We start from the raw sequence: 26,788 nt of genomic DNA on the forward strand, positions 1-26,788 counted from the left end.
AAGTGCGGTGCCCAGAACTGGACACAATGCTCCAGTTGTGGCCAAACCAGTGTTTTATAAAGGTTCATCATAACTTCCAAAATTTTTTACTCTATGCCTCTATTTATAAAGCCTAGGATCCAGTATGCTTTTTTATCGGCTTTCTCAACCTGCCTTGTCACCTTTAACGATTTGTGCACATATACCCCCAGATCTCTCCGTTCCTGTACCCCTTTTAGAGTTGTGCCCTTGTGTTTATTTTGCCTCTCCTCGTTCTTCCTACCGAAATGAATCACGTCGCATTTTTCTGCGTTAAATTTCATCTGCCACGTGTCCGCCCATGCCACCAGCCTGTCTATATCCTCTTGAAGTCTATCACTATCCTCCTCACTGGTTACTACCCTTCCAGGTTTTGTGTCATCTGCAAATTTTGAAATTATACCCTGTACCCCCAAGTCCAAGTCATTAATATATATCAAGAAAAGCAGTGGTCCCAGCACCGACTACACGGCATCTACACATTTGTCCAATGCCCCTAGAGTGAAGCGGGATCACTTTTCACTCGTAAACCAGCAACCCTGATGTTAAAATCATCTGCCGGAGAAAGACGTGATTTCAGCGCGGTGACACTGGGCCAGAGCAAAGTTCAGTTAATGTGATTGCAGAGTGGCGAGGGAGTCAAATGATATGTGGAAAAGGCGGAAAAGTGGAGTTGAGGTAAAAATCAGATCAGCAATGATCTCATTAAATGGTGGAGCAGGCTCGAAGGGCCAAATGACCGACTCCTGCTCCTATCTCTTATGGTCTTGTGATCTTATGGTGGTGAGAGGGTGGATTTGGAACTCCTGTGCGGTGTCTCTCCGTTTCACTCACTGTACTCAGACACACTTCTCTCTATCTCCCTGCTGGTGTCTTCTTTATCGATCGAAATTACGAGAGAATATTTAATCCAGAAGCTGTTTTATTAATGCTGCCGATCGTGAATGTGTGTCGGTGATGCAGTGAATGTTGCAGAAAGACACCACCAGAGGGAGGTGGAGAGGGGATAACTGAGTATCGTGAGTGAAACAGAGGGACCTGCAAACGGAGGGAGAGTCAGGGTCTCTGCTTTCGGCCATTCTGGTTCAATAAACCCAAAAGTGTTTAGCGACTAAAATAACTGATCAAAAGGAACGTTTTTAAATTGTGCAATCTTTAATAGAAAGTCATGGGAATGTGGAGCTGATCAGTCAGTGCCTGCAGGAGAAAGTGCCTGACTCAGGATATTGTGGAAGGGGCTCTCCCGGAACATTCAGCTCCCTGATTGAACTGCTGTACATTTCCGGCATTCTCGGGTTTTAATGCAAAAAAGGACAGAAATCATCAGGCGAGTCGGGCACTTCCGCTGTTCTTCTATTTGTCTGATCTTCACAGCAACGTCCGCAAAACTAACGCTGCACAAGAGCGGTTGATTTTCGTTCACAAATCCATTTCCAACGCTTGGCGCAGCAATCGTCGTTCCAGCCCGTGGAAGAGGTGATGGCGCAGTTCTCATCCTTACAGTGTGCGCTCTTGTAGTTATTTGGTTGATGGCTGCGCCAAAATCTGTACAGACCAATCAAAAATCCACACAAATAACTATGAGGGAAATGTTCCTTTTAGTTAAATGGAAGTGAATATTTTGTTTCTCTGATTGTAATCCAGTTCCTCAGTTATAGAAATTGACCTCCTCATAACCTCAATCACTCGGCACTATAGGTGTCTCAGGGGCTCAGTCCCCTTTCCAGGGTCTAATGTGCTGCACAGGAACAGAAGGCCCTGGGTTCCAGTGCTGGCTTGTCTGGAGTCAGCTGATTGGAAAGGTTGGTGGTGGGTGATGGATTTATCCACAGTCATCCCTGAGCACAGGGTGGATTCAGACCCCTGACCCAATCCCAATCGCTGCCCAGTGGCCTCGGCTGCAAACCAATGAGGTGAATGTTTGAGGTTCTCCGACTGCGCTGCCGTAACTTTGGTGGGATTTCGGCGGAAACCCCATTCACGTGTCCAAATGGACATCAGGCAAAGTTACAGCAGCAGAGTGGGAGAGTCCGGAGGAAATTCAGCCCCACATATCTGAGGGCCATCTGTGCAGGAGAGGGAAGGATCTGCTCTGCTGGGTCCTACGGGCAGAGCCTGTCAAAGCTCATTGGGAGGTGAATTCACCATCGACAGTGGCACAAAACGGGCGGTAGTGAATTGGGAGCAGGTCCGAGAAATTACCGAATATCTGTGAGTTTCTGCTGATCTTCTACCGATGTTGCTGGCGGCCAATCAGGAGAGCCACGGAGGGAATTACCGGCAGAAGTATCGGGCTTATCGGGTACAGTAGTGTAGGGGTTATAGAGTACAGTAGTGTCGGGGTTATAGGTTATAGGTTATGGAGTGTCGGAATTATAGTGAACGGTAGTGTATGACGTCGAGGGTGTGTCAGTGTAGGTAGAATAGGGTGCAGTAGTGTGGGGTGAAAAGGTCCTGCAGTTTAGGAGTTATAGGGTTCGGTAGTTTAGTGGTTATAGGGTACGGTGGTGTATGGGTTATAGTGTACGGAGTGCAGGGGTTATAGTGTACGGAGTGCAGGGGTTATAGGGTACGGAGTGCAGGGGTTATAGGGTACCGAGTGTAGGTGTTTAGGGTACGGAGTGCAGGGGTTATAGGGTACGGAGTGCAGGGGTTATAGGGTTCGGTCGTGTAGCGTTTATAAGATACAGTAGTTAAGTGATTGAAGGTTATTCGGTATGGTAGTTCAGGGACTATAGGGTGCGGTAGTTTATTGGTTAAAGGTTGTATGGTGCGATAATGGGGTTTTAGAGTACGGTAATGCAATGTTATTGGGTACGGTACTGTAGTGTTCATCGGGTACGGTAGTGTCGGGATTATATTCTACAGTACTGTAATTGTTAAAGAGTAGTTCAGTGGTGGTAAGATATGGTGGTTTAGTAATTAAAGGAGATGGGATTCGGTAGTTAAGGGTTTTCTGGTACATTAGTGTAGGGATTATAGGTTACGGAGTATTGGAGTTATAGAGTCCACTAGTACAGTGGTTATAGGATAGTTCAGTGGTTAAAGGTTATAGGCTATGGAGTATATGATTTGTAGGGCGCGGTAGGGTGCGGGGCCGTAGGCTGCGGTAGGGTGTGGGGCCGCAGGGCTCGGGGCCATCGGGCATGGGTAAGACGTGGGGCCGTAGGGTGCGGGGCCATCGGGCGTGGTCGGGCGCGGGGCCATAGCGCGGGTCGGGTCGGGGCCGTCGGGCGCGGTAATGCAAACATGTAACAAGGTGATTAAGGGCCGATATATCAGCTGCAGGATGATGAGGGCCCTGATACCTGAGGAAGGGTATTGCCCCTTTAAGAACCTCACCTTTAGCAGGAAGGGTATTGTCCCCTTTAAGAACCTCGCCTTTAAGAGGTAATTTCTCCTGGAGTGAGTAGAGACCTCGCCCCAGACAGGTGAGCATCAAAGGGTGAGGTTCAACAGAAGCAGGGGAACTGGACGAGGCTGGGAGTTGGAGAGTTTTCTCGGTCCTGCTGAATTGATTGTACTGTGTAGTTTTGTGTTCTGTAAACTATGAGAAGTGTTTAAAGTACGGATTGTTCTTGGACCACTGTTTGTAGGACAAAGGAAGCTCTGAGACGATAGTGCCGTGTAACATGTGGTGTCAGAAGTGGGATCGGTGTCTCCAATAGAGAAATAAAGAGACCAAATCATAATGGAGGAAATGTTTAGAGAGCTGGTGCGGGCCACACGAGGTCTGGAAGAGCCGACCGAGACATAAATGAGAGGACCACTCAGATCCTTGAGGCCCAGCAGGAGATCACCCAACTATTATTGAACCAGGCTGCCCAGAGTGGGGTAGAGCTCGCTGAATTGAGGCAGCAGCGGGGCCAGATGGAGGGTCAGGAGTTCCCCATCCAACCTACTAGAGCCAGTCTCATGCTGCAGAAACTGACTCCCGACGATGAACCTCTTGGCCTTTGAAAGGTGTGCCGAGTGGGAGAGGTCGGCCCAAGACCAATGGGTTGGCATGTGGCCCCCTTCTTAGTGGGTGGTGCTCCGAGGGCCAACTTTGACCTGGAGCCGCAGGTGGAGGCCAATACCCAGAGCTGAAGTCGGAGATCCTCGGGAGGGCTGGCGTCACCTTAACTGTGTGACTCAGAGGTTCAAGGCCTGTTCCTACCAGGAGGGCAAGGCCCCCCCACTCTCACATGTATCACTTGATTCATATGGTCAGACGGTGGCTTCAACCTGACAGCGACTCGCCTGCCAGGATGGTGGAGTTGTTTGATGATGGACCACAACCCACGGGCTCTTCACCCCAGATCAGGAAGTGGGTGGGTCAAGGGGACCCGGCCAATGCCCAAGATTTGATCGCGTTGGTTGAAAGACAATTCGCAGCAGAGGAACTGGTCAAATCCCCGACGTTCTCCAGGCCACAAAACCCTGGGCGACCCCCTGAGTCCAAAGAATGGGACTGGATCACGGGCGGATAAAACTCTGGGGGGAGCGGGGCCGCGCGATACAGGCGGGGGGGGGGGGGGGGGAGCGGGGCCGCGCGATACCGGGGGGGGGGGAGCGGGGCCGCGCGATACCGGCGGGGGGAGTGGGGCCGTGAAGCGACACGCTGCCCGAACCAGGATACCCTGATACGAAGGACGGGAGGTGATATAGACGGCCGACAGGAAAGGGGGCAGGTTGGGAGCCTCTCCCGAGTCTTCCCTTCTCCGATCCGGAGTTGTATCAGGCATCCGAGAAACCCACAAAATCGAAAAGGGAACAGAAGAGAGATGAAGCACAGGGGAGTAGGGCAGAGAATCCTAGAGTTTTAGTCGGGGACCAAGGCTATTTAAAAAAGGAGAGAGAAAACAGGGAACTACAGACTGGTTTGCCGAACATCAGTAGTAGGGAAAATGCGAGGGTCTATTATAAAGGATGTGATAACAGGACACTTCGAAAATATCAACGGGATTAGACAAAGTCAACATGAATTTATGAAAGGGAAATCGTGTTTGACAAACCTACTGGAGTTTTTTGAGGATGTAACTGGTAGAATAGATAAGGGAGAACCAGTGGATGTGGTGTATTTGGATTTTCAGATGGCCTTTGTTAAAGTCCCACATAAGAGGTTAGTGTGCAAAATTAAAGCACATGGGATTTGGGGTAATGTGCAGACGTGGATTGAAAATTGGTTAACAGACAGGAAACGGAGAGTAGGAATAAATGGGTCTTTTTCAGGGTGGCAGGCAGTGACAAGTGGGGTACCGCAGGGATCAGTGCTTGGGCCCCGGCTGTTCACAACATACATCAATGATTTGGATGAGGGAACCAAATGTAATATTTCCAAGTTTGCCGATGACACAAAACAAGGTGGAATTGTTAGTTGTGAGGTGGATGCAAAGAGGCTTCAAGGCGATTGAGACAAGTTGAGAGAGTGGGCAAGTACATGGCAGATGCAGTATAATGTGGATAAATGTGAAGTTATCCACTTCGGAAGGAAAAACAGAAAGGCAGAGTATTATTTAAATGGTGATAGATTGGGAAATGTTAATGTACAAAGGAACCTGGGTGTCCTTGTACACCAGTCACTCAAAGCAAACATGCAGCTGCAGCAAGCAGTTCGGAAAGCAAATGGTATGTTGGCCTTCATTGCAAGATGATTTGAGTACAGGAGCAAGGATGTCTTACTGCAGTTATACAGGGCCTTGGTGAGACGACACCTGGAGTATTGTGTGCAATTTTGGCCTCCTTACCTAAAAAAGGATATACTTGCCATAGAGGGACCGCAGCGAAGGTTCACCAGATTGATTCCTGGGACGGCAAGACTGTCGTATGAGGAGAGATTGGGTCGACTAGGCCTGTATTCACTCGAGTTTAGAAGAATGAGAGGGGATCTCATTGAAACATATTAAATTCTGACAGGGCTAGACAGACTGGGTGGATGACTCCCCTGGCTGGAGGGTCTAGAACAAGGGGTCACAGTCTCAGGATACGGGGTAGGACATTTAGGACTGAGATGAGGAGAACTTTCTTCAGTCAGAGGGTGGTGAACCTGTGGAATTGTCGACTACAGAAGACTGTGTCACTGAATATATTTAAGAAGCAGCTAGATAGATTTCGAGACACAAAAGGCATCAAGGGATCTGGGGAGAGAGCTTTAATATGGTATTGAGATAGAGGATCAGCCATGATCATATTGAATGGCGGAGCAGGCTCGAAGGGGCGAATGGCCTACTCCTGCTCCTATTTTCTATGTTTCAAAGACCCCGACGCCTCGGCTTCTCTGGCCCCAGAGGGGAACCAGGGCCTGGTACGAGTGGGGAGAGAGAAGCCCCTCAGGCCAACCTCCCAGCAGAGGAAGGGATAAATTTTGAGGGACTGGATGTGTGTAATTCAGACTTTCAATGGCAGCAGTTAACTGATCCAGTCCGTCATGTGAAGAGGTAGTGGAGGAAACGCGGGGAGTCCGAGGGCGGGAGGGGAGTCCAAGGGCGGGATGGGAGTCCGAGAGGTGAGCGCAGTGTAAAAGGAAAGTCCCGAGAGCGGGATGAGAGTCCGAGAGGTTAACGCAGAGTAACTCTAAGTCAAGTCATGGCAGCAGAGCTGGCACCTGTGATATGCTCCTCCTGCACTATGTGGGAATTCATGGACACTACCGGTGTCCCTGGCGACCATGTGTGCAGGAAGTGTGTCCAGCTGCAGCTACCGGCTAACCGCATTTCGGAGCTGGAGCTGCGGGTGGACTCACTGTGGAGCATCTGCGATGCTGAGATTATCGTGGATAGCACGTTCAGTGAGGTGGTCAGACCACAGGTAAAGATTACACAGTCAGAAAGGAAATGGGTGACTGCCAGGCAGAGTAAAAGGACTAGGCAGTTAGAGCAGGAGTCCCCTGGGGCCATCTCCCCTCTCAAACAGATATGCCGCTTTGGATACTGTTGGGGGAGATGGCTTATCAGGAGAAAGCAGCAAGAGCCAAGTTCGTGGCACCACGGGTGGCTCTGCTGCACATGAGGGGAGGAATAAGAGTGGCAGGGCTATAGTGATAGGGGATTCAATTGTAAGGGGAACAGCTTGGTGCTTCTGCGGCCGCAAACGTGACTCCAGGATGGTATTTTGCCTTCCTGGTGCGAGGGTCAAGGATGTCACGGAGCAGCTGCAGGGCATTCTGGAGGGGAGGGTGAACAGCCATTAGTCGTGGTCCATATCGGTACCAACGACATAGGTAAAAAAAGGGATGAGGTCCTGCAAGGTGAACTTAAGGAGTTCGGAGATAAATTAAAAAGCAGGATCTCAAAGGTAGTGATCTCAGGATTACTACCAGTGCCACGTGCTAGTGAGTATAGGAACAGGAGAATAGACTAGATGAATACGTGGCTGCAGGGATGGTGTAGGAGGGAGGGATTTAGATTCCTGGGACATTGGGACCTGTACAAGTGGGACGGGTTACACCCGAGCAGGAACGGGACCGATGTCCGCGTGGGGGTGTTTGCTAGTGCTGTTGGGGAAGGTTTAAACTAGAATGGCAGGGGGATGGGAACCTGAGCAGTGAGACAGAGGAGGGGGAAACAAGGATAGAAACAAAAGACAGAAAGGGAAGAAGCAATAGTGGAAGACAGAGAAAACAAGGGCGAGAAACAAATTGGGTCATAGTGCAAAATAAAACTAAGATGACTAGCAATCTTAAAAAGACAAGTCTAAAGGCATCGTGTCTTAATGGGTGGAGCATTCGCAACAAGGTAGATGAATTAGCAGTGCAGATAGATATTAGTTGCGATTACGGAGACATGGCTGCAGGGTGACCAAGGATGGGGACTCAACATCAAGGGGTATTCAATATTTAGGAAGGACAGGCAAAAAGGGAAATGAGGTGGGGTAGTGCTGTTAGTAAAGGAGGAAATCAATGCAATAGTGCGGAAGGATATTGGCTCGGAAATTCATGATGTGGAATCTGTATGGGTGGAGCTAAGAAACACCAAGGGGCAGAAAACGTTGGTGGGGGTTGTCTGTAAGCCCCCAAACAATAGTGGAGATGTAGGGAAGGCATTAAACAGGAAATTAGAGACGCATGCAAGAAGGGTACAACTATAATCATGGGTGACTTTAATTTACATGTAGATTGGTCAAACCAAATTAGCAATAATACTGTGGGGATGAATTCCTGGAGTGTGTACGTGATGGTTTTCTAGACCAATACGTTGAGGAACCAACGAGAGAACAGGCGATCCGAGACTGGGTATTGTGCAATGAGAAAGGATTAATTAACAATCTTGATGTGCGGGGTCCCTTAGGGAAGAGCGACCATAACATGATAGAATTCCTCATTAAAATGGAGAGTGAAGTCGTTGAATCCGCAACTAGGGTCCTGAATAAAGGAAATTACAAAAGTATGAGGTGCGAGTTGGCTATGATAGATTGGGGAACTTTACTAAAAGGGATGATGGTGGATAGGCAATGGCTAATATTTAAAGAACATGTGCAGGAATTACAACAATTATTCATTCCTGTCTGGCACAAAAATAAAACGGGAAAAGTGGCTCAACCGTGGCTTACAAAAGAAATTAGGGACAGTATTAGATCCAAAGAGGAGACATATAAAATTGCCAGAAAAAGCGGCAAGCCTGAGGATTGGGAGCAGTTTAGAATTCAACAAAGGAGGACAAAGAGATAAAAACTGACTGTAAAAGCTTCTATAAATATGTCAAGAGAAAAAGATTAGTGAAGACAAATGTAGGTCCCTTAAAGTCAGAAATGGGAAATTATAATGGGGAACAAAGAAATGGCAGAACAATTAAACACACACTTTGGTTCTGTCTTCACAAAGGAGGACACAAATAACCTCCCAGAAATGTTAGGGAACGAAGGGTCTAGTGAGAGGGAGGAACTGAAGGAAACCAGTGTTAGTAAAAAAAATAGTGCCAGGGAAATTAATGGGGCTAAAGGCCAACAAATCCCCAGGGCCTGATAATTTACATCCCAGAGTACTAAAAGAAGTGGCCCTGGAAATAGTGGATGCATTGGTGATCATCTTCCAAAATTCTACAGGCTCTGGAACAGTTCCTACAGATTGGAGGGTGGCAAATGTAACCCCACTATTTAAAAAAGGAGGGAGAGAAAAACAGGGAATTTGAGACCAGTTAGCCTAACATCAGTAGTGGGGAAAATGCTAGAGTCTATTATAAAAGATGGGATAATAGAACACTTGGAAGGCATTAACGGGATTGGACAAAGTCAGCATGGGTTTATGAAAGGGAAATCATGCTTGACAAATCTACTGGAGTTTTTTGAGGATGTAACTAGTAGAATAGATAGGGGAGAACCAGTGGATGTGATGTACTTGGATTTTCAGAAGGCTTTTGATAAGGTCCCACACAAGAAGTTAGTGTGCAAAATTAAAGCACATGGGATTGGGGGAATATACTGGCATGGATTGAGAATTGGTTGACAGACAGGAAACAGAGAGTAGGGATTAACGGGTCTTTTTCCGGGTGGCAGGCAATGACTAGTGGGGTACTGCAGGGATCAGTGCTTGGGCCCCAGCTATTCACAATATATATCAATGATTCGAATGAGGGAACGAAATGTAACATTTCCAAGTTTGCAGACGACACAAAGCTGGGGTGGAATGTGAGCTGCGAGGAGGATGCAAAGAGGCTCCAATGTGATTTAGACAAGTTGGGTGAGTGGGCAAGAACATGACAGATGCATTATAATGTGGATAAATGTGAGGTTATTCACTTTGGTTGTTAAGACAGAAAGGCAGATTATTATCTGAATGGTGAGAGATTGGGAAAAGGGGAGGTGCAACGAGACCTGGGTGTCCTTGTACACCAGTCGCTGAAAGCGAGCATTCAGGTGCAGCAAGCAGTTAGGAAGACGAATGGTATGTTCGCCTTCATTGCAAGAGGATTTGAGTACAGGAGCAGGGATGTCTTACTGCAGTTATACAGGGCCTTGGTGAGACCACATCTGGAGTATTGTGTGCAGTTTTGGTCTCCTTATCTGAGGAAGGATGTCCTTGCCATGGAGGGAGTGCAACAAAGGTTTACCAGACTGATTCCTGGATCAGGACTGACGTATGAGTTGAGATTGGGTCGACTAGGCCTATATTCACTCGAGTTTAGAAGAATGAGAGGTGATCTCATCGAAACATATAAAATTCTAACAGGACTAGCCAGGTAAGATGCAGGGAGGATGTTCCCGATGGCTGGGGAGTCCAGAACCAGGGGTCACAGTCTCAGGATACTGGGATTGCCATTTAGAACTGAGATGAGGAGAAATTTCTTCACTCAGAGGGTGGTGAACCTGTGGAATTCTCTACCACAGAAAGCAGTGGAGGCCAAGTCATTAGATGTATTCAAGAAGAGAGATATATTTCTTAATGCGAAAGGGATCAAGGGATATGGGGAAAAAGCGGGAGCAGGGTACTGAGTTAGACGATCAGCCATGATCATTTTGAATGGCAGAGCAGGCACGAAGGGCCGAATGGCCGACTCTTGCTCCTATTTTCTATGTTTCTATGACCCCAAGGTACAATGAACAGTTCACCTCTCTATACTGATCTTCAGACAGTTCAGTAGACAGGCTCTGCACAGAGTAGATCAGAACCACGATGTATTCACCTCTCAACCCAGGAGGACGAGGGTGATCTGCCGTGAACTGGTGACGCCCCTGGGTTGACAATAAAGGTAAGACCGTACAGAGTCCCAGCAGCCAAACAGAGGGAAGTTAGTCCGGAGATGAAGAGGATGTTGGAGCGAGGTATGATTGAAGAATCACATGGTGAATGGAGTAGCCCCATTGTTTGGTTCCAAAGAGTCATGGAGCAAGTATTGAGGACTCATACCCGGTATGCGGCAACACACGTGGATGAAGAAATCATCTATAATACAGACTGGGGTTCCCATTTACGTAAAGTAGAGGCAGAATAAGGATATTTGGGATCACAGCAAACCCAGAGAAGTGCCACATTGGGTTGTCAGAGACCAAGTACTTAAGTTCCACTGTAAGGGGTGAGGTGAAGCCTCAGGTGAGCAAAGTTGAAGCTATAAAAGCCTGGCCCCGACAGTGAATGGGAATCAAGTCGGAGCCTTTCTGGGTATCGCGGTTATTTCCGACGATTTATTCCTGGCTTTGCTCCCGAGTCGCCCCCTTACCAACCGGACCAAAGCAAAAGGTACAGAGGAACCCTAGAGCTTTCAGGGACCTGAGCCAAGCCCTGTGTAATGATCCTGTGCTCATGGTCCCAGACTTTAGCCTAAAGTTCATTCTGTAGACCGATGCTTCAGAGGTGGGTTTCGGAGTTGTACTTTCTCAAATAATTGAGGGAGAGGAACATCCCATGCTTTACCGGAGCAGAAAACTGTTGCCGAGGGAGCAACGATGGGCGACGGTAGAGAAGGAGTGCCTGTCAATTAAATGGGCGGTGGAAACTCGAAGGTACCACCTGCTGAGGCGCCAGATTCTCCTGGTGACCGATCACGCGGCCCTCAGGTGGATGCGGACTAACAAGGAGAAGAATTCCTGTGTTTCTCGGTGGTTTTTGTCGCTCCAGCCCTACTGGTTGAGGTGGAACACCGGGCAGGAGTGGTTCATGGGAATGCCGCTGCCCTCTCCCGATGTACGGCCTCGTGGTGCAGGTTGCTGGAGCAGGTGGGTCTATGCTGGGGAGAGGGGTGGCTGGAGGGGGATGTAACAAGGTGATTGAGGGCCAGTATTTCAGCTGCAGGCAAATGAGGGCCCTGACACCAGAGGAAAGGTATTGCCCTTTTAATATCTCGCATTTAAGGGGAAGGGTATTCCCCTTTAAGAACCGCACCTTTAGGAAGATAGAGGCACTGGAGAAAGTGCAAAAAAGATTTACTAGGATAATACCACAACTGTGAGGTTATACCTATCAGGAAAAACTGGGCAGACTGGGGCTCTTTTCTCTAAAAAAGAGAAGACTGGCGGTGGGGGGGCAGGGGGTGACCCGATAGAGGTCTTTAAGATAATGGAAGGATTTGATAGGTTAGACAAAGAGAAAATGTTTCCACTTAGAATCATAGAAAGATTACAGCACGGAAGGAGGTCATTCAGCCCATCGAGGCCGTGCCAGCTCTATGCATGAGCAATCTAGGTAGTCCCACTCCCCCGCCCTTTCCCCGTAGCCCTATTTTTTTTTTCCTTTCGAGTACTTATCCAGTTCCTTTTCGAAGGCCATGATTGAATCTGCCTCCACCACCCCCTCGGGTGCAAACCAGATCCTAACCTTTCGCTGTGTAGAAAAGTTTTTCCTCATGTCACCTTTCGTTCTTTTGCCAATCACCTTAAATCTAACCCCTCTGGTTCTTGACCCTTCCACCAATGGGAGCAGTTTCTCTCTATCTGGACCCTTCATGATTTTGAATACCTCTATCAAATCTCCTCTCAACCTTCTCTGTTCCACGGAGAGCAATCCCAGCTTCTCCAGTCTATCCACGTAATTTAAGTCCCTCATCCCTGGGGAGGGTCCCTCATCCTTGTGGGGAAGACCAAATTAGGGGCCATTAATATAAGGTCCAATAGGGAATTCAGGAGAAACTTCTTTACCCAGAGAGTTGTAGAATGTGGATCTTGCTGCCACAAGGAGTAGTTGAGGTGAATAGCATCGATGCATTTAAGGGGAAGCTAGAGAAACACATGAGGGATAAAGGAATAGAAGGATATGCTGATAGGGTTCGATGAAGTAGGGAGGAGGCTCGTGTGGAGCATAAACACAGGCATGGATCTGTTGGGCCGAATGGCCTGCTTCTGTGATTTACATTCTATGTAAGAGCTAATTGCTACTGCAGTGGTTGGAGACCTCCCCCCAGCCAGGTGAGCATCGAAGGGCGAGGTTCAACAGAAGCAGGGGAACTGGTCGAGGCTGGGAATTGGAGAGTTTTCTCGGTCCTACAAATCGAATGTACTGTGTAGTTTTGTTTAGTGTTCTGTTAACTATAAAAAGTGCTTTAAGTGCGGCTTATTCTAGGACGACTGTTTGTGGGACAAAAAGGCTCCGAGGTGGTAGTGCCCTGTAACAAGGGTTATAGGGAACGGTAGTGTAGGGGTTATATGTAATAGACTATGGTAGTGCAGGGGTTATAGGTTATAGGGAACGGTAGTGTAGGGGTTATAGGTTAAGGTAATGCAGGGATTACAGGTTACAGGGTGTGGTCGTGTTGGAGTTCTAGGATATAGGTTACAGTAGTGTAGGGGTTATAGGGGACAGCGGTGGGGGTGTTGGAGGGCCGGCAGTGGATTGGTGGTAGTGTCGGGGTTATGGGGTACTGTGGTGTAGCGGTTATGGGGTACGGTTATGTAGGGGTTATAGGTGACGTTGGTGGAGTGCTTGTAGCGTAAAGGTTATGTAACTGGACTAATAATCCCGAATCCCGGACTAATAATCCCGAATCCCAGACTAATAATCCAGAGAACGTGAGTTCAAATCCCACCATGGCAGTTTGAGAATTTGATTTCAGTGAAAAAAGGTGTGTTAATGAAAGGCTGGTATTGGTGAAAGTGACCGTGAAGCTGTCGGATTGTGGTAACAACACAACTGGTTCACTAATGTCCTTTAGGGAAGGAAACCTGCCGCCCTTACCCGGTCCGGCCTATATGTGACTCCAGTCCCACACCGTCCTGCTTGACTCTGAAGTGGCCTCGCAAGTTACTCAGTTGTATCAAACCGCGACCATTCGAAGTATAATGACCACCACCTTCTCAGGGTAACTGGGGCGGGCAATAAATACCCACCTCGCCAGCAACGCCCACATCCCCAGATTGAATCATTTATTTTAAATATCCTTTTATCATTTCCTACTGCAGTTGGTAATTCAGTCGGGAACTACACGCCGTGCGGTTCATTTTCATTCTTCCCGCCCGACGGTAAACGGGTGACAGGAGATCGGCCGCCCGGCTGACATTCCGCTCGATAGTCGTTCCCATCGAAGTGAGTGGAGATTAAAATCGTACAGAATGTAAAACCACCGGCCGATTCGCTCCCGCCCGTTTTATCCCGACGGTAAAAGTGAACATTCAGCCCAGAATGGTTTTTCAGGCCCCACCCCCGGCCCAGGGGCGAATTTTAACATTTTCACAAAGACAATTGGAAAGGAAAATGGTGGGAGGTGTAGAACGGGCGGCCGATCCGATATCGCCCGTTTTACACTATCGCCTGAAGTTAAAATGAAGCCCAGACTGTTCCTTGTACAGTCAGACTGTGCAGACTAATCACACAGTGAACACTGGAACCGACAAACACACGGGATTTTATTCCGGGAATCTGATTGGATTTGAGGTCAAGCTCCGAAGATCACTGAGCCGAGGTCTCTCCACCCAGTTTCCCGGGAATATTGTTCTGCGTCCCCTCCATTCACTCACACCTCTCAGTACTCACTCAGGTTCAGAGAGCGGGCCTGCACCATCCACCCATTGCCAGGTGCCTTCCTTTTCCTCGTCCGTCAATCCAATCCAGTGTGGATCATCTCCGCCCTTAACAAAATCCTTCAGGGAATGTGAAAATATTACACAGCTTGTAAGATTATTATTACTATTTTTAATTGAAAAACTAGGAGCAGGGCCAATGCTTATTGTGTAACACTGCTCAATGGTTGTAGACAGTAAGGAAGGAGACAAGGCAATTAAATAACAGTGAGTGTGTGACGTTTAACTCGTGTTTTAAAGTATGTTGATTGTGGGAGGAAGAGAAAAAAAGAAACCACAGAACGACCTTGCATTTATACAGCGCCTTTCACGACCTCAGGACGCACCAAAGCGTTTCACAGCCAATTAATATATTTGAAGGTCAGTGACTTTTGAAATGAGGGGAAACTCAGCAGCCAGTTTGAGCACAGCAGGTCACCACAGTAATTAGATAACGACCAGATCAACTGGTTTAGTGATGTTGGTTGAGAATAAGTAATCGTCAGGATGCTGGAAGATCTCCCCTGCTCTTCTTCGAATAGTGCCATGGGATCCTTTACACCCACCTGAGAGGGCAGATGGAGACTTGGGGCCCGATATTACCATGGCGGCGGGGGGTCGATTGGACGCGTGGGGAACGCACCCGGTGAAATCAGTCTGCTCCGCGCGCAATCGCAGCCTGATTGGATCCACTCACCTGTTCTCCACATCGGCGGACTGCGCATGCGCAGTAAGGTCTGTCAGCTGGAGGAGCTCTGTTTGAAGGGGCAGTCCTCCACTGACTGATGCTGCAAGAAATCGGAATAATTACAGCATGGAGCAGCCCAGGGGGAAGGCTGCTCCCAGTTTAATGATGCCTCACTCCAGGTATCATTAGATGGGGTGAGGAGGAAGGGGAGGACAGAGATCATCCCCCCGGCGGGCGGGAGGAAGTGACCTGCCTCTGCCACCAAGAAGGCCTGGCTCAAGGTAGCAGAGGAGGTCACCAGCACCACCAACATATCGCCCACCTGCATACAGTGCAGGAGGCGTTGCAATGACCTCAGTAGGTCAGCTAAAGTGAGTACACTTACTCATTCCCCTACACTCCATCTGCCACATCACTGCCCCCACCCCACATCTCCTTCTGCACTGCCAACACTACTCTGTCACATCACCCCTCACACCCACTCAAACCTCATCCTCATCTTACCTGCACTTACTCACCTCGCCAGTACTCATCCCGCCACTACCACTCAACCCAATCCTCATACAATCTCATGGCTCTATCTCAGACTTACCCTCTCATGCATCTCTTTCACAGTCAGCCTCACTCAACCTGCCACTACCTGTGCTGCAACCACAGGGCATGCATCACATATGTGCAGTAGGAAGCGTAAGGCAAACGTGTCGTGAGCATGAAGGGGATGTACAATGGTGTTTGAGGGTTTGTCATGGTTTTTACTTATATTTAATTTCTGATCAACTCACATCAAATATTATATTGGCACCACCAGTGCCATGTCTTTGCGAATCTTGTCTGGTTTGTGCAATAATGCCCTTTCCTGAGGATCACTAAGACCCACAACTGATGCCATCCATCGTGTCACTGCAGAGTGGGTGTAGGTGTATTTGCAGGGCTCTTTTGTGCAGACGACTGAGAGTCGTCGGCGATGTCCCCGGTGGCACCCTGGAAGGATGCGGAGGAGAAGTTGTTGAGGGCAGTGGTGACTTTGACAGCGACAGGTAAGAAGATGGTGCTCGGGCCAGCCAGGAGCAGCTCGGCATGAAGGAGGCTGCAGATGTCCACGACTACATGTCCAGTGACTCTGAGCCTCCGTGTGCACTGCTGCTCAGAGAGGTCCAGGAAGCTGAGCCTCTGTCTGTGGACCCTGTGGTGAGGGTAGTGCCCTCTGCGACACATCTCTCTCTGCGGTTGCCATCCCTCCTGCTGTGCAGGTGGCTGTGTCACAGCACTGTGTTGTGGAGCTCCACGTGTCAGAGGTGGACGGCGAGGCTGGTGATGCTGTTCGTCCTCCGAGGAAGTCATGACTGCAGCTACGGCGGCCCCCATCCGGAAGATGTACATCTGAGGGGTCCGCAAGGTAGGTACATGTGTCTGGACACCGGGGTAAGTGTGCAAGTTGGTGAATTTTATTGTTAGGAGAGTGGTGGTGGAGGCCAAACTTTGTCCAAAGTGACAGAGTGGCCTCCTGCAATGAGTGAGGGACTCCCCCCGCCCCCGACCTGTCAAATAGACCTTTGCAGCTGCCACAGGCTGATGGCTGCAACACGTCCATTTGAACTGGGAGTGTTTCCCCCAGTACGGGAAACAGTCCCAGTCAGTTGCAAAATCCCATCCCTGCTAAAATAACAGGTCAATCAGGACTGTAAACGAGCTGAAGTACCTGTTCAATTACTTTAAGTGGCACCCCGCCAGCTTTAATTGCTGGCGGGAGTCCCACATGCGGGGGCTGTGCGTGCATGTGAGCGCGTCAGTGGGGAACCCGGAAGTGGGCGGGTTGGAGCCGGGCTCCAGACCCGCCCCGGGAATCCCCGATTTTCGCAGCCCCCTCCCCGCCACCAACGCACCCGATTGCGAGTGCGAAAATCGAGCCCTGGGTTTCATTGCTTCATAGAATCATAGAATGATGCAACACAGAATGAGGCCATTCGGCCCATTGTGCCTTTGAAAGAGCTATCCGATTCGTCCCATTCCCCTGCCCTTTCCCCATCGCCCTGCAAATTTTTCCCCTTCAACAATTTATCCAATTCCTTTTTGAAAGTTATTATTGAATCTGCATCCACCATCCTTTCAGGCAGTGCATTCCAGATCATAACAACTTGCTGTTTAAAACAATTTCTCCTCATCTCCCCTCTGGCTCTTTTGCCAATTACCTTAAATCTGTGTCCTCTGGTTACCAACACTTCTGCCACTGGAAACAGTTTCTCACTCATTTAGTAAAACCCTTCATGGTTTTCAACACCTCTAATAAATCTCCCCTTAACCTTCTCTGCTCTGAGGAGAACAGTCCCAGTCTCAAAAAGAATTGAGGAATAAGAGAGGACTTAAAACTATAAATGGGAGTTGTCTACAGACCTCCTGATGCGACAATGAAGTGGTATAATGTATTAATTCAGAGATTAGAGAGGCTTGTAGCAAAAACTGAGTTATTTTAATGGGAGACTTTAATTTTCAAATAGATTGAGAAGAGCAGACTAGCTCAAGTCAGAAAGGTAGTGAATTTCTTGAGTGCATTCAAGATAGCTTTCTGGAACAATGTGTTCTAGAACCAGTTGAGCAGGACAAGAAGAGGAGGGCAGGCCCTACTAGATTTAGTAATGAGTAAAGAGCCAGACTTAGTTAATAATCCAACAGGAAGGGAACATTTATCTGACAGTGATCACAATATCATCGAGTTCCATGTTAGATTTGAAAAGGAGAAACGTCACACAGTTACTTAGATTCTAGATTTTGGGAATGTTAACGGGATGAGACAGAGACTGACGACGGCAAACTGGTCAAAATTGTTATCGGGTAAAACTACTGATGAACAGTGGGAGATGATCAAAAAATAATTTCGCTTAATACAGGACCAGTGGAAAAGCCTAAAGGGCAAGAGCTCTACTTCCCAAATAAAACAGCCATGGTGGACAAAAGAAGTGAGAGATAACATAAAACTAACGGAAGGAGCATATAAAAGTGCAAAGAATATCGTAGATCCAGGGGACTGGGAGAGAGAGAAAGAACAGCAAAGGAAGACAAAAAAAGATAGTGAGAGCTGCAAAAAAAGAATAATAAAAGAAACTTGGAAGGGATATCAAGATTAACACAAAAAGTTTTCACAATTATATTGGAAGAAAAGGGGTCGTCAATGGTAACGTGGGTCCTTCCGAAACAGATGTGGGTAATGTTGCAAATGAAAAAATAGAAAAGGCAGAATTGTTGAATAATTACTTCAGGCATAATTTTAGCTCCGAGCCGGGAAGGTCGGTGGAGGCGCGGGGTTGGTCGAATTGCGAACGGGAAACCCGGAAATACGGGTTTCCAAGATGTCCGTACGATTTTGACGTCAGGACATTTTTTTTTGTCCTTTTCCCGTCTCTCAGACTGGACTGATTGACAGGCTGGACTCAATCGGACGGGAGAAGAGCAAGGAAGAGGTAAGTGAACAGATAAATCTTAGATTGTTTGGATGGGGGGGCAGCATGGTGGGGGAGTCGCGATCGTCGGGAGGAGGGGGTCGCAGTAGGTAGGCTTGTTGGGTCTGGGGGAAGCACTCCTGCTTCTCCGTGCACACAAACTGTGCTATAAAGGAACTTACCTGCAGTTTCGGGTGTTCTCCTCCTCCTCTCACATGGCCTGAAGGAGAAGGCCTGGGAATCCTGGCCCCAGAGGTTGAAATCGCAGAACCTTTCAAAATGGAGGCCCGCAGCCTCCTTGGAAGGTTTTAGTGACCAACCCGCCTCCTGGGAATGGGTTGGTGTCCCGCCCCTCGTCCCGCCCCTCGTCCTGGCCCCGTGAAAACCAGAAATGGGCGAGTTGGAGGCGGGTCTGAAATTGTTACAATTTTCAATGCCCCCCCGCCCCCAGCCCACCCGTTTTTCCCACTTAATATCCTGCCCTTTGTATCAGTCTTCACAGTAGAGGAAGAGGATAATATATCTGACATTCCAGGGAAACTAATAATAAGTCAAAGTCTGGAACTTACTAAAGTTAACATAAGCAAGAAAATAGTATCAGTAAATAAAGCTCCCGTCCACACAACACTGCACGAAAGATTGACAAATCCCCATGGTTTTAAAGGAAGAAGGTGAGGAAATTGCAGATGCTTAAGCCATAATCTTCTAAAGTTCTCTCCATTCAGGAATTGGATTGGAACATTGCAAACATAACTCTATTATTTAAGAAAAGTGAGAGAGAGAAACCAGAATAGGCCTGACAGTCTAACACCTGTTGTGGGGAGGCTATTGGAATCTATAATTAAGGACAGATTGAGTGAACACTGAGAGAAATTTGAGCTGATCAGAGAGAGGCAACATGGCTTTGTAAAGGATGGGTCATGTCTAATGAACCTAATTAAATTTTTTGAGGAATATCTATGGATGTGGGTTATATGGACTTCCAGAAGGCATTTGATGAAGTTCCTCATAAGAGACTGGTAGCAAAAAGTAAAGCTCATGGAATTGAAGGCGAATTATTGACCTGGTTCGGGGATTGGTTCGGCGGTAGAAGAGAGAGGGCGCTAAATTGGGTCGTGTAGCGCCCATTGTTTCAGCGCAACACGGCCTCTCCGACATCCAAGATGGCGTCTTGGATGCGCACGCACGTTTCCAGCATGACATGCGCCAGATGTCATCTTGGTATAGGAGTTTGCACAGGCGCAGATGGCGAACACTGAAATCATGTAAAGTAGGGAGAAAATGGATAAAATCAGTGTGCAACGCTGATTTAAAGTGATAGACACCATTTTGGAACTTAACGCTCAACTCAACGCACAGTCTTAACCCCGACCATCTAAACGTATCGTAGAGTTCCTGGAGGACCCCCCATCAGCTCTATTTAAAAGAGACCTTGCAGGATTTACAGGTTAGTGGCTAGATTTTTGCTTCTGGCTGCCGAGACATTTTTAACTGTTTTTAGAGGTCTCCTTGACTTGAATACTAGGACGCGGGGACATAGCCTAACATTTAGAGCCAGGACGTGCAGGAGTGAAGTTAGAAAATGCTTCTACACACAAAGGATGAGAGACGTTTGGAACATTCTTCTGCAGATGGTGATGCTAGCTCACGAGTGAAAGTTAAATCTGAAATTGATAGATTTCTGTGAACCAAGGGTATTAAGGGATGGAGCTAAGGCGGGTATATGGAGTTAGATCACAGGTCCACCATGATCTCATTGAATGGTGGAACAGGCTCGAGGGGCTAAATGCCACTGCCACTTGCTGCCTCTTGATATGCGCCACCTTCTCCTGCAAGAATGCGTGTGTCTGGGTGATGTGCCTGTTATGGTTGAATAGCTGCCAGCTTGTGGCTTGTGAGTTGTGGGTGGGCGGCTTGAAACAGTGGTAATGTGGTGAGAGGAAGCCTCTGATTGGAAGAGTTGAGTACTGATGGAAAGAGTTTGTTGGTGTGTGGGTGATGGGTGTGTGGTACATTGTGCAGTTGGTAGGAGACACTACTTAAAGTTGACCTCACTCACCTTGACCAATCATGTCAAAGCATTGAACGTCTTCCTGCACTGCATCCATGTTCATGATGCTGTGCGCCTGGCACTGACTTCGTCCCCTACTGCCTCCCACTGCCGTTTGGGTGTATGTTTAGAGGGACTATTGCCCCCCTCCCTCCCCCCACTGCAGATATAGGATGCCCCTCTTTTTGTCCAGCTCTTGCACCAACGCCCTTGGTGCATCAGCAGAGAACCTTGGTGCACACCATCTCGCAGGCCTGGTACAAACTCAGATCAGCAGATTGGTGAGGTCTGGCATGCAGATTGGAGGATGTGGGATTTAGTGGTGCACATCCTTTATTCAATGTGTTAACATAACTCAGTGTGTAAACATAGGGACGGGACCTGCATCTGTGCTTTACGTGTGCGATGCCTGATCTCCGTTCAGACTCCGTGCAGACGTTATTTTCAGCAAATAAGAGGTACCAGCTGCATGAAAGAGCTTTCGAACAGACAGTCTGCCTTTAAGAGATTGAGCTCCCCCGGTGGTGGAAAGTGTGAATTGCACTGATTCCATGAGCAAGGCCCGGAATGGAACACTGATTGCAATTGAGTCCACCGCCCCAGGAAACTTGCGTCCTGCCTGCGCAGGGACCATTGGGCGCGGGGTAACAGCACATCATGCTAACCTCGCCTAAAAACGGCCACTGTCCAATTTGTCCCCCAGAGAGTCTTGTAATGTGTACTCGAATTGGAAGAAAATGACGAGTGGTATCCCAGGGATCTCTGCTGGGGTCTTAACTATTCACTACATTTATTAATAACTTAGAATACAAGTTAGAGAGCCATATATCCAAGTTTGCCAATGAAACAAAGATGGGTGGCATAGTAAGTAGTGTAGACGGGAGCTTAAAATTACAGAGACATTGATTGATTAAGTGAATGGGCATAACTGCAGCAGATGGATTTCAATGCAGGAAAATGTGAGGTCATCCATTTCGGAACAAGAAAGCATCGATCTGAGTATTTTTTAAATGGTGAAAATCCAGGAACAGTGGAGGTTCAAATAGATTTGGGGGCCCATGTACACAGATCACTAAAATGTAGTGGTCAGGTACAAAATATAATCATAAAGGCTAATGGAATGTCAGCCTTGAAAGCTGGAGGGCTGGAATATAAAGGGGAGGAAGTTACGTTACAGCTATAAAAGCCCTGGTTGGACCACATCTGGAGCACTGTGTACGGTTCTGGGCACCGCACCTTAGAAAGGAAATATTGGCCTTGGAAGGAGTGCAGCGCAGATTCACCAGAATGTTACCAGGGCTCCAAGGGTTAAATTATGAGGAGAGATTACAGACACGAGGCTTGTATTAGCTTGTATAGAAGGTTAAAGGGTGATGTGATTGAGGTTTTTAGGAAATGAAAGGAATCGATAGGGTCGATGGAGAGAAACCTTTTTTGCTTGTAGGGGAGTCTAGGACAAAGGGGCATAACATTAAAATCAGAGCCAGGCCATTCAGGAGACTTTAGGAAACACTTCTTCACAGAAAGGTTGGAGAAGTGAGGAACTCTCTCCCACAGAAAGCAGTAGATGCTAGTTCAATTAATAATTTTAAATCTGAGATCGATAGATTTTTGCGAGCCAAGAGTATTAAGGGATTATGGAGCCAAGGCGGGTGGATGGAGTTAGGATACAGATCAGCCATGATCTCATTGAATGGCGGAACAGGCTCCAGTGGTTGAATGGCCTACACCTGTTCCGATGTTTTCTAGTCTCTCCATGCAACTGAATTCCCGCATTCCTGGTACCATTCTAGTAAATATCCTCTTCACCCTCTCTAAGGCCTTGATATCCTTTCGAAAGTGTGGTACTCAGAATTGAACAGAATACGCCAGCTGGGACCTAACTAGTGATTTATAAAGGTTTAACAGAACTTCCATGCTTTTGTATTCTATGCCTCTGTTTATAAAATCCAGGAACACATATGCTTTTTTAACAGCCTTCTTAACTTGTCCTGCCATCTTCAAAAGATCCCCAGGTCTCTCTGTTCCTGCATCCCCTCCAAAATTGTACCATTTAGTTTATATGGTCTCTTCTCATTCTTCCCACCAAAATGTATCACTTCACACTTCTCTGCGTTAAATTGTCTCTGCCATGTGTCCACCCATTTCACCAGTCTCTCTCTGTCCTCCTGAAGCCTTTTACTATCATCCTCACTATTTACTACATTTTCGAGTTTCATGTCATCTGCAAACGTCGAAATTATATCCTGTATACACGAGTCCAGGTCATTAATATAGATCAAAAAGAGCAGTGGTTCTGATAACGACCCCTGGGGGACATGGCTGTGTACTTCACTCCAGTCTGGAAAACAACCATTCACCAATAATCTCTACTTTTGTCTCTTAGCCAATTTTGCATCCAAGCTGCCACTGCCCCTTTAATCCCATGGACTTCAATTTTGCTAACAAGTCTATTATGCGGTACTTTATCAAACACCTTTTGAAAGTCCAGATACACCACATCAACCGCACGACCCTCATCAACCCTCTCCGGTACTTCATCAAAGAACTCAATCGAGTTAGTCAAACAGTATTGGAGTTTAATAAATCCGGGCAGTCTGTCATTTATTAACCCATATTTTTCCAAGTGACAATTAATTTTGTCTCAGATTATTGTCTCTAAAGGTTTCCCCACCACCGTCATTAGGCTGACAGGCCTGCAGTTACCGGGTTTATCCCTCTCCCCTTTTTTGAACAGGCGTGTAACATTTGCAATCCTCCAGCACCACTCCCCTATCCAAGGAGGATTGAAAGATTGTGGCTAGAGCCTAGGCTATTTCCACCCTTACATCCCTCAGCATCCGAGGATGCATCCCATCCAAACCAGGTGACTTTTCTACTTTCAGTGCTGCCAACCTTTTTAGCATCTCCTCTTTATCTATTTTTATCCTATCCAATTTCCCTACTATCTCCTTCTTTACTGTGACATTGGCAGCATCCTCCTCTTTAGTGAAGACAGACGGAAAGTACTCATTTAGTACCTCAGCCATACCCTCTGCCTCCAAAAGATGATCAACTTTTTGTACCCTAATCGGCCCTACCTTTCCTTTGACTGCCCTTTTAGTATTTATATGTTTATAAAAGACTTTTGGGTTCCATTTTATGTTGTCCGCTAATCTATTCTCATACACTCTCTTTGCCCCTCTAATGTTCTCCTCTGGTTTAACATTTCATCTGAAAGACGTTACCTCTGACAGTGCAGCAATCCCTCAGTACTGTACAGGAGTATCAGACTGGATTCCGTGTTCACGTCTCTAGAGTGGGACTTAAACCAATGAACTTTCAACTTCGAGGCGATAGTGCTAACTCTGAGCTAAGGCTGGAACCGAAAATTCGGAGAGACCTGAGGAGTCCACGGTTTTAGATCTTGCGGATAATGAGCATGACCACAAGGAGATGATGACCCTTGATTTAAACCCAGTGCAGATTGATAGAGCGGAGGGAAGAAGAATGTACGGGTCATCAAGGTAAGAGGAAGAAGAGATGAATAACTGTAAATATATTGACACAATAGAAGACAAAAGAAAGGCTACAACGCAGAGAGACAGAGATAGAGAAGGAGGTAGAAATAGAGACAGTGGCAGATAGACTACACAACAGAATGGTCTTCTCTTTATAAGGCAATAGGCTCCTGATAGGATCCTCTTATTAGTTTGTTAGAAAATAAGTTTGTGTGTGAGCACGTGTGTGAGAGAGCGTACCAATGTCTGTCTGAGTGTATGAGCGTGTGTGTGTGACTGAGTGCTTGAGTGTGTGAGTGAGACTGCTTGAGTGTGAGTGTGTGTGTGTGAGAGTGCATAAGTGTGAGTGTGAGAATCAACCGTGTGTAACACTGGAACTCTTAACTTTGTTTTGTACGACCCTACAGGAAGTGAGAGCGCAAAATCATTGGCAGTGTGAAAATACCGGGGGATAAATTCCTCTTGCGCGGTGGCACAAACCGAGTGATGGTGAGTCGGCCGCCCGTTTCACGCCACGCCCGTTTCACGCCCTGCCATTGAAGACGATGGAAATGAAAACACTACTGCTAAGCCGAATTTATTCCTCACCATGCCGAGGGAGTCTACGGGATGATATTTGACCTGCCGCCAGTCCCGAGCACCCGTTATGGACACCGCCCGATACCACTCAGATGGTGAAGACAAAATCTACCCAGCGGGGAAATTCCACTTCTTTGCTCTTGTGCACACAGTTCTTCATCCATTTATTTAATGAAATCAAACATCGCAGGCTGACGAGTACAGGATCGAAATGTCTACCCCATAATCATTGGTCTAATTAAAGTGATATTATATTCTCACGGTACGATGAACTCTCACCTGTTCCTCTTGACTAGTGATCACCACAAGATGGGATTTGTTCCCACTGCAATACTTCGCACTTGCAGTCCAATTTCGTCGTTCAGTTGAAAAAAAGTAACAACTTCCGTTAAAAAACTTCCATTCCTTTGGACAAAATATCTCATCACACTCTGTAAGAAAACAGGTTTTGTTGGCATATTTCACTGGAGATAGAGAAACAATTGGATTATATAGAGCGATAGATAGAGAGAGAAATAGATGGGCAGATAGAAATGAACCCTAGTGCTTGATTTGCCTTTTTTATAGCCTTATTAACCTGCGCTGTTACTTTTAATGATTTGTGTATCTGTACCCCGTGATCCCTTTGCTCCTCTATCCCATTTAGACTCTTATTATGCAAGCAGTATGTGGCCTCCTTATTCTTCCTACCAAAATGCATCACCTCATACTGACCAATATTGAAATTCATTTGCTAATTACATGCCAATTCTGCACGTTTATGAATGTTCTCTTACATTTTGATGCATTTTTCCTTTGTATTAACTACACCCCCCAATTTTGTACATCCGCAAATTTTGAGATTGTACTTCCAATTCCCGAATCCCTGTGGAACACCACTTCCAACCTTTTGCCAGTCTGAGTAGCTACCCTTAACTGCTGCTCTGTTTTCTGTTTCGTACCAACTTGCTATTCATTCTGCTACCTGTCCCGTGGCTGTACATGCTCTGACCTTACCTATGAGTCTACAATGTGGCACCTTATCGAAGGCCTTTTGGAAATCCAAATATATTACATCCACTAAATTACCCTTGTCTACTCTTTCTGTTACTTCTTCGAAGAATTCAATAAAGTTGGTCAAGCATGTCTTTCTATTACGTCTTCAAGTAAAGATTCCATTATCTTTCCTACCACCAGCGTTAAGCTAACTGGTCTATAGTTGCCTGGACTTATTCCATTTACCTTTTTAAATATAGGAATAACATTAACTGTCTCCCAGTCCTCTGGCACTACTCCTTTTCTAGTGAATTTATATATATATATATATATATATATATATATAATGTGTATGTATATATATGTGTATGTATATATATGTGTATGTATATATATGTGTATGTATATGTATGTGTAACAGTGCCTCTGCTATCTCATCCCTAACATCTTTTAATATTCGCCGATGCAATCCATCCAGACCAGGGGTCTTATCCTCCCTAAGTTCAATTAGTTTATCAATTAACTCACCCCTTTCTATCTGAAGTGTTTAAATATCTTTTTCGACTTCTTCTAATGTCCTGTCCACCTTGTTAGTTTCCCTGGTAAATATGGAGGCAATGTGACTACTCAATATTTCTGTCATTTTGCTGTCATTACCTGTGAGTTGATCTTGTGCATCCCTTAGTGGCCCTATCACTATTCTATTTTTCCTTTTGTTATTTATGTGCCTGTAGAATACTTTACTATTTGTTTTTATATTTTTTGATAAATTAATCTCGCAGTTCCTCTTTGCTTTCCTAATTGTTTTGTTTTACTTCTTTCCTAACCTCTTCGTATTCCCTTTTGTCATCCTCTCCTTCATTGTCTATGTCATTTGTGTATGCATGTTTCTTTAGTTTCAATTTTACCCTTATTTCTTTATTCATCCATGGTGTTTCATTACTGGCTAGTTTGTTCTTGCTTTTCAGAGGTATATATTTCTCCTGAACTCTATTGATCACCGTTTTGATTATTACCCACTGCTGTCCCATTTCTTTGTCTGTCTAATTTTTTTCCAGTTTACCTTCCGTAGTTCCACTCCCATCCCCTCAAAATTCGCTTTTTTCCAGTCAATTACTTTGGTCTTTGTCTTATTATGTCTTTC

At 46.7% G+C, this 26,788-nt stretch overlaps 1 protein-coding gene across 1 annotated transcript in view; it reads right to left on the minus strand.

Moving 5' to 3' along the window:
• Nucleotides 1-1,154: 1,154 nt before the first annotated feature.
• The window catches only part of LOC137302013 (CD209 antigen-like protein E), a 43,222-nt gene continuing 17,588 nt past the window's right edge, over nucleotides 1,155-26,788 (minus strand). Inside the window, exons 4-6 of the mRNA XM_067971721.1 lie at nucleotides 24,949-25,100; nucleotides 14,393-14,499; nucleotides 1,155-1,563 (exon numbers count right to left, since the gene is read on the minus strand). Of these exons, the coding sequence (XP_067827822.1) occupies nucleotides 1,407-1,563; nucleotides 14,393-14,499; nucleotides 24,949-25,100 (416 nt within the window). The 3' untranslated portion in view covers nucleotides 1,155-1,406. The remainder of the gene's footprint in view (nucleotides 1,564-14,392; nucleotides 14,500-24,948; nucleotides 25,101-26,788) is intronic.

The sequence above is a fragment of the Heptranchias perlo genome, chromosome 35 (assembly GCF_035084215.1).
Source record: "Heptranchias perlo isolate sHepPer1 chromosome 35, sHepPer1.hap1, whole genome shotgun sequence".
Taxonomy (NCBI): domain Eukaryota; kingdom Metazoa; phylum Chordata; class Chondrichthyes; order Hexanchiformes; family Hexanchidae; genus Heptranchias; species Heptranchias perlo.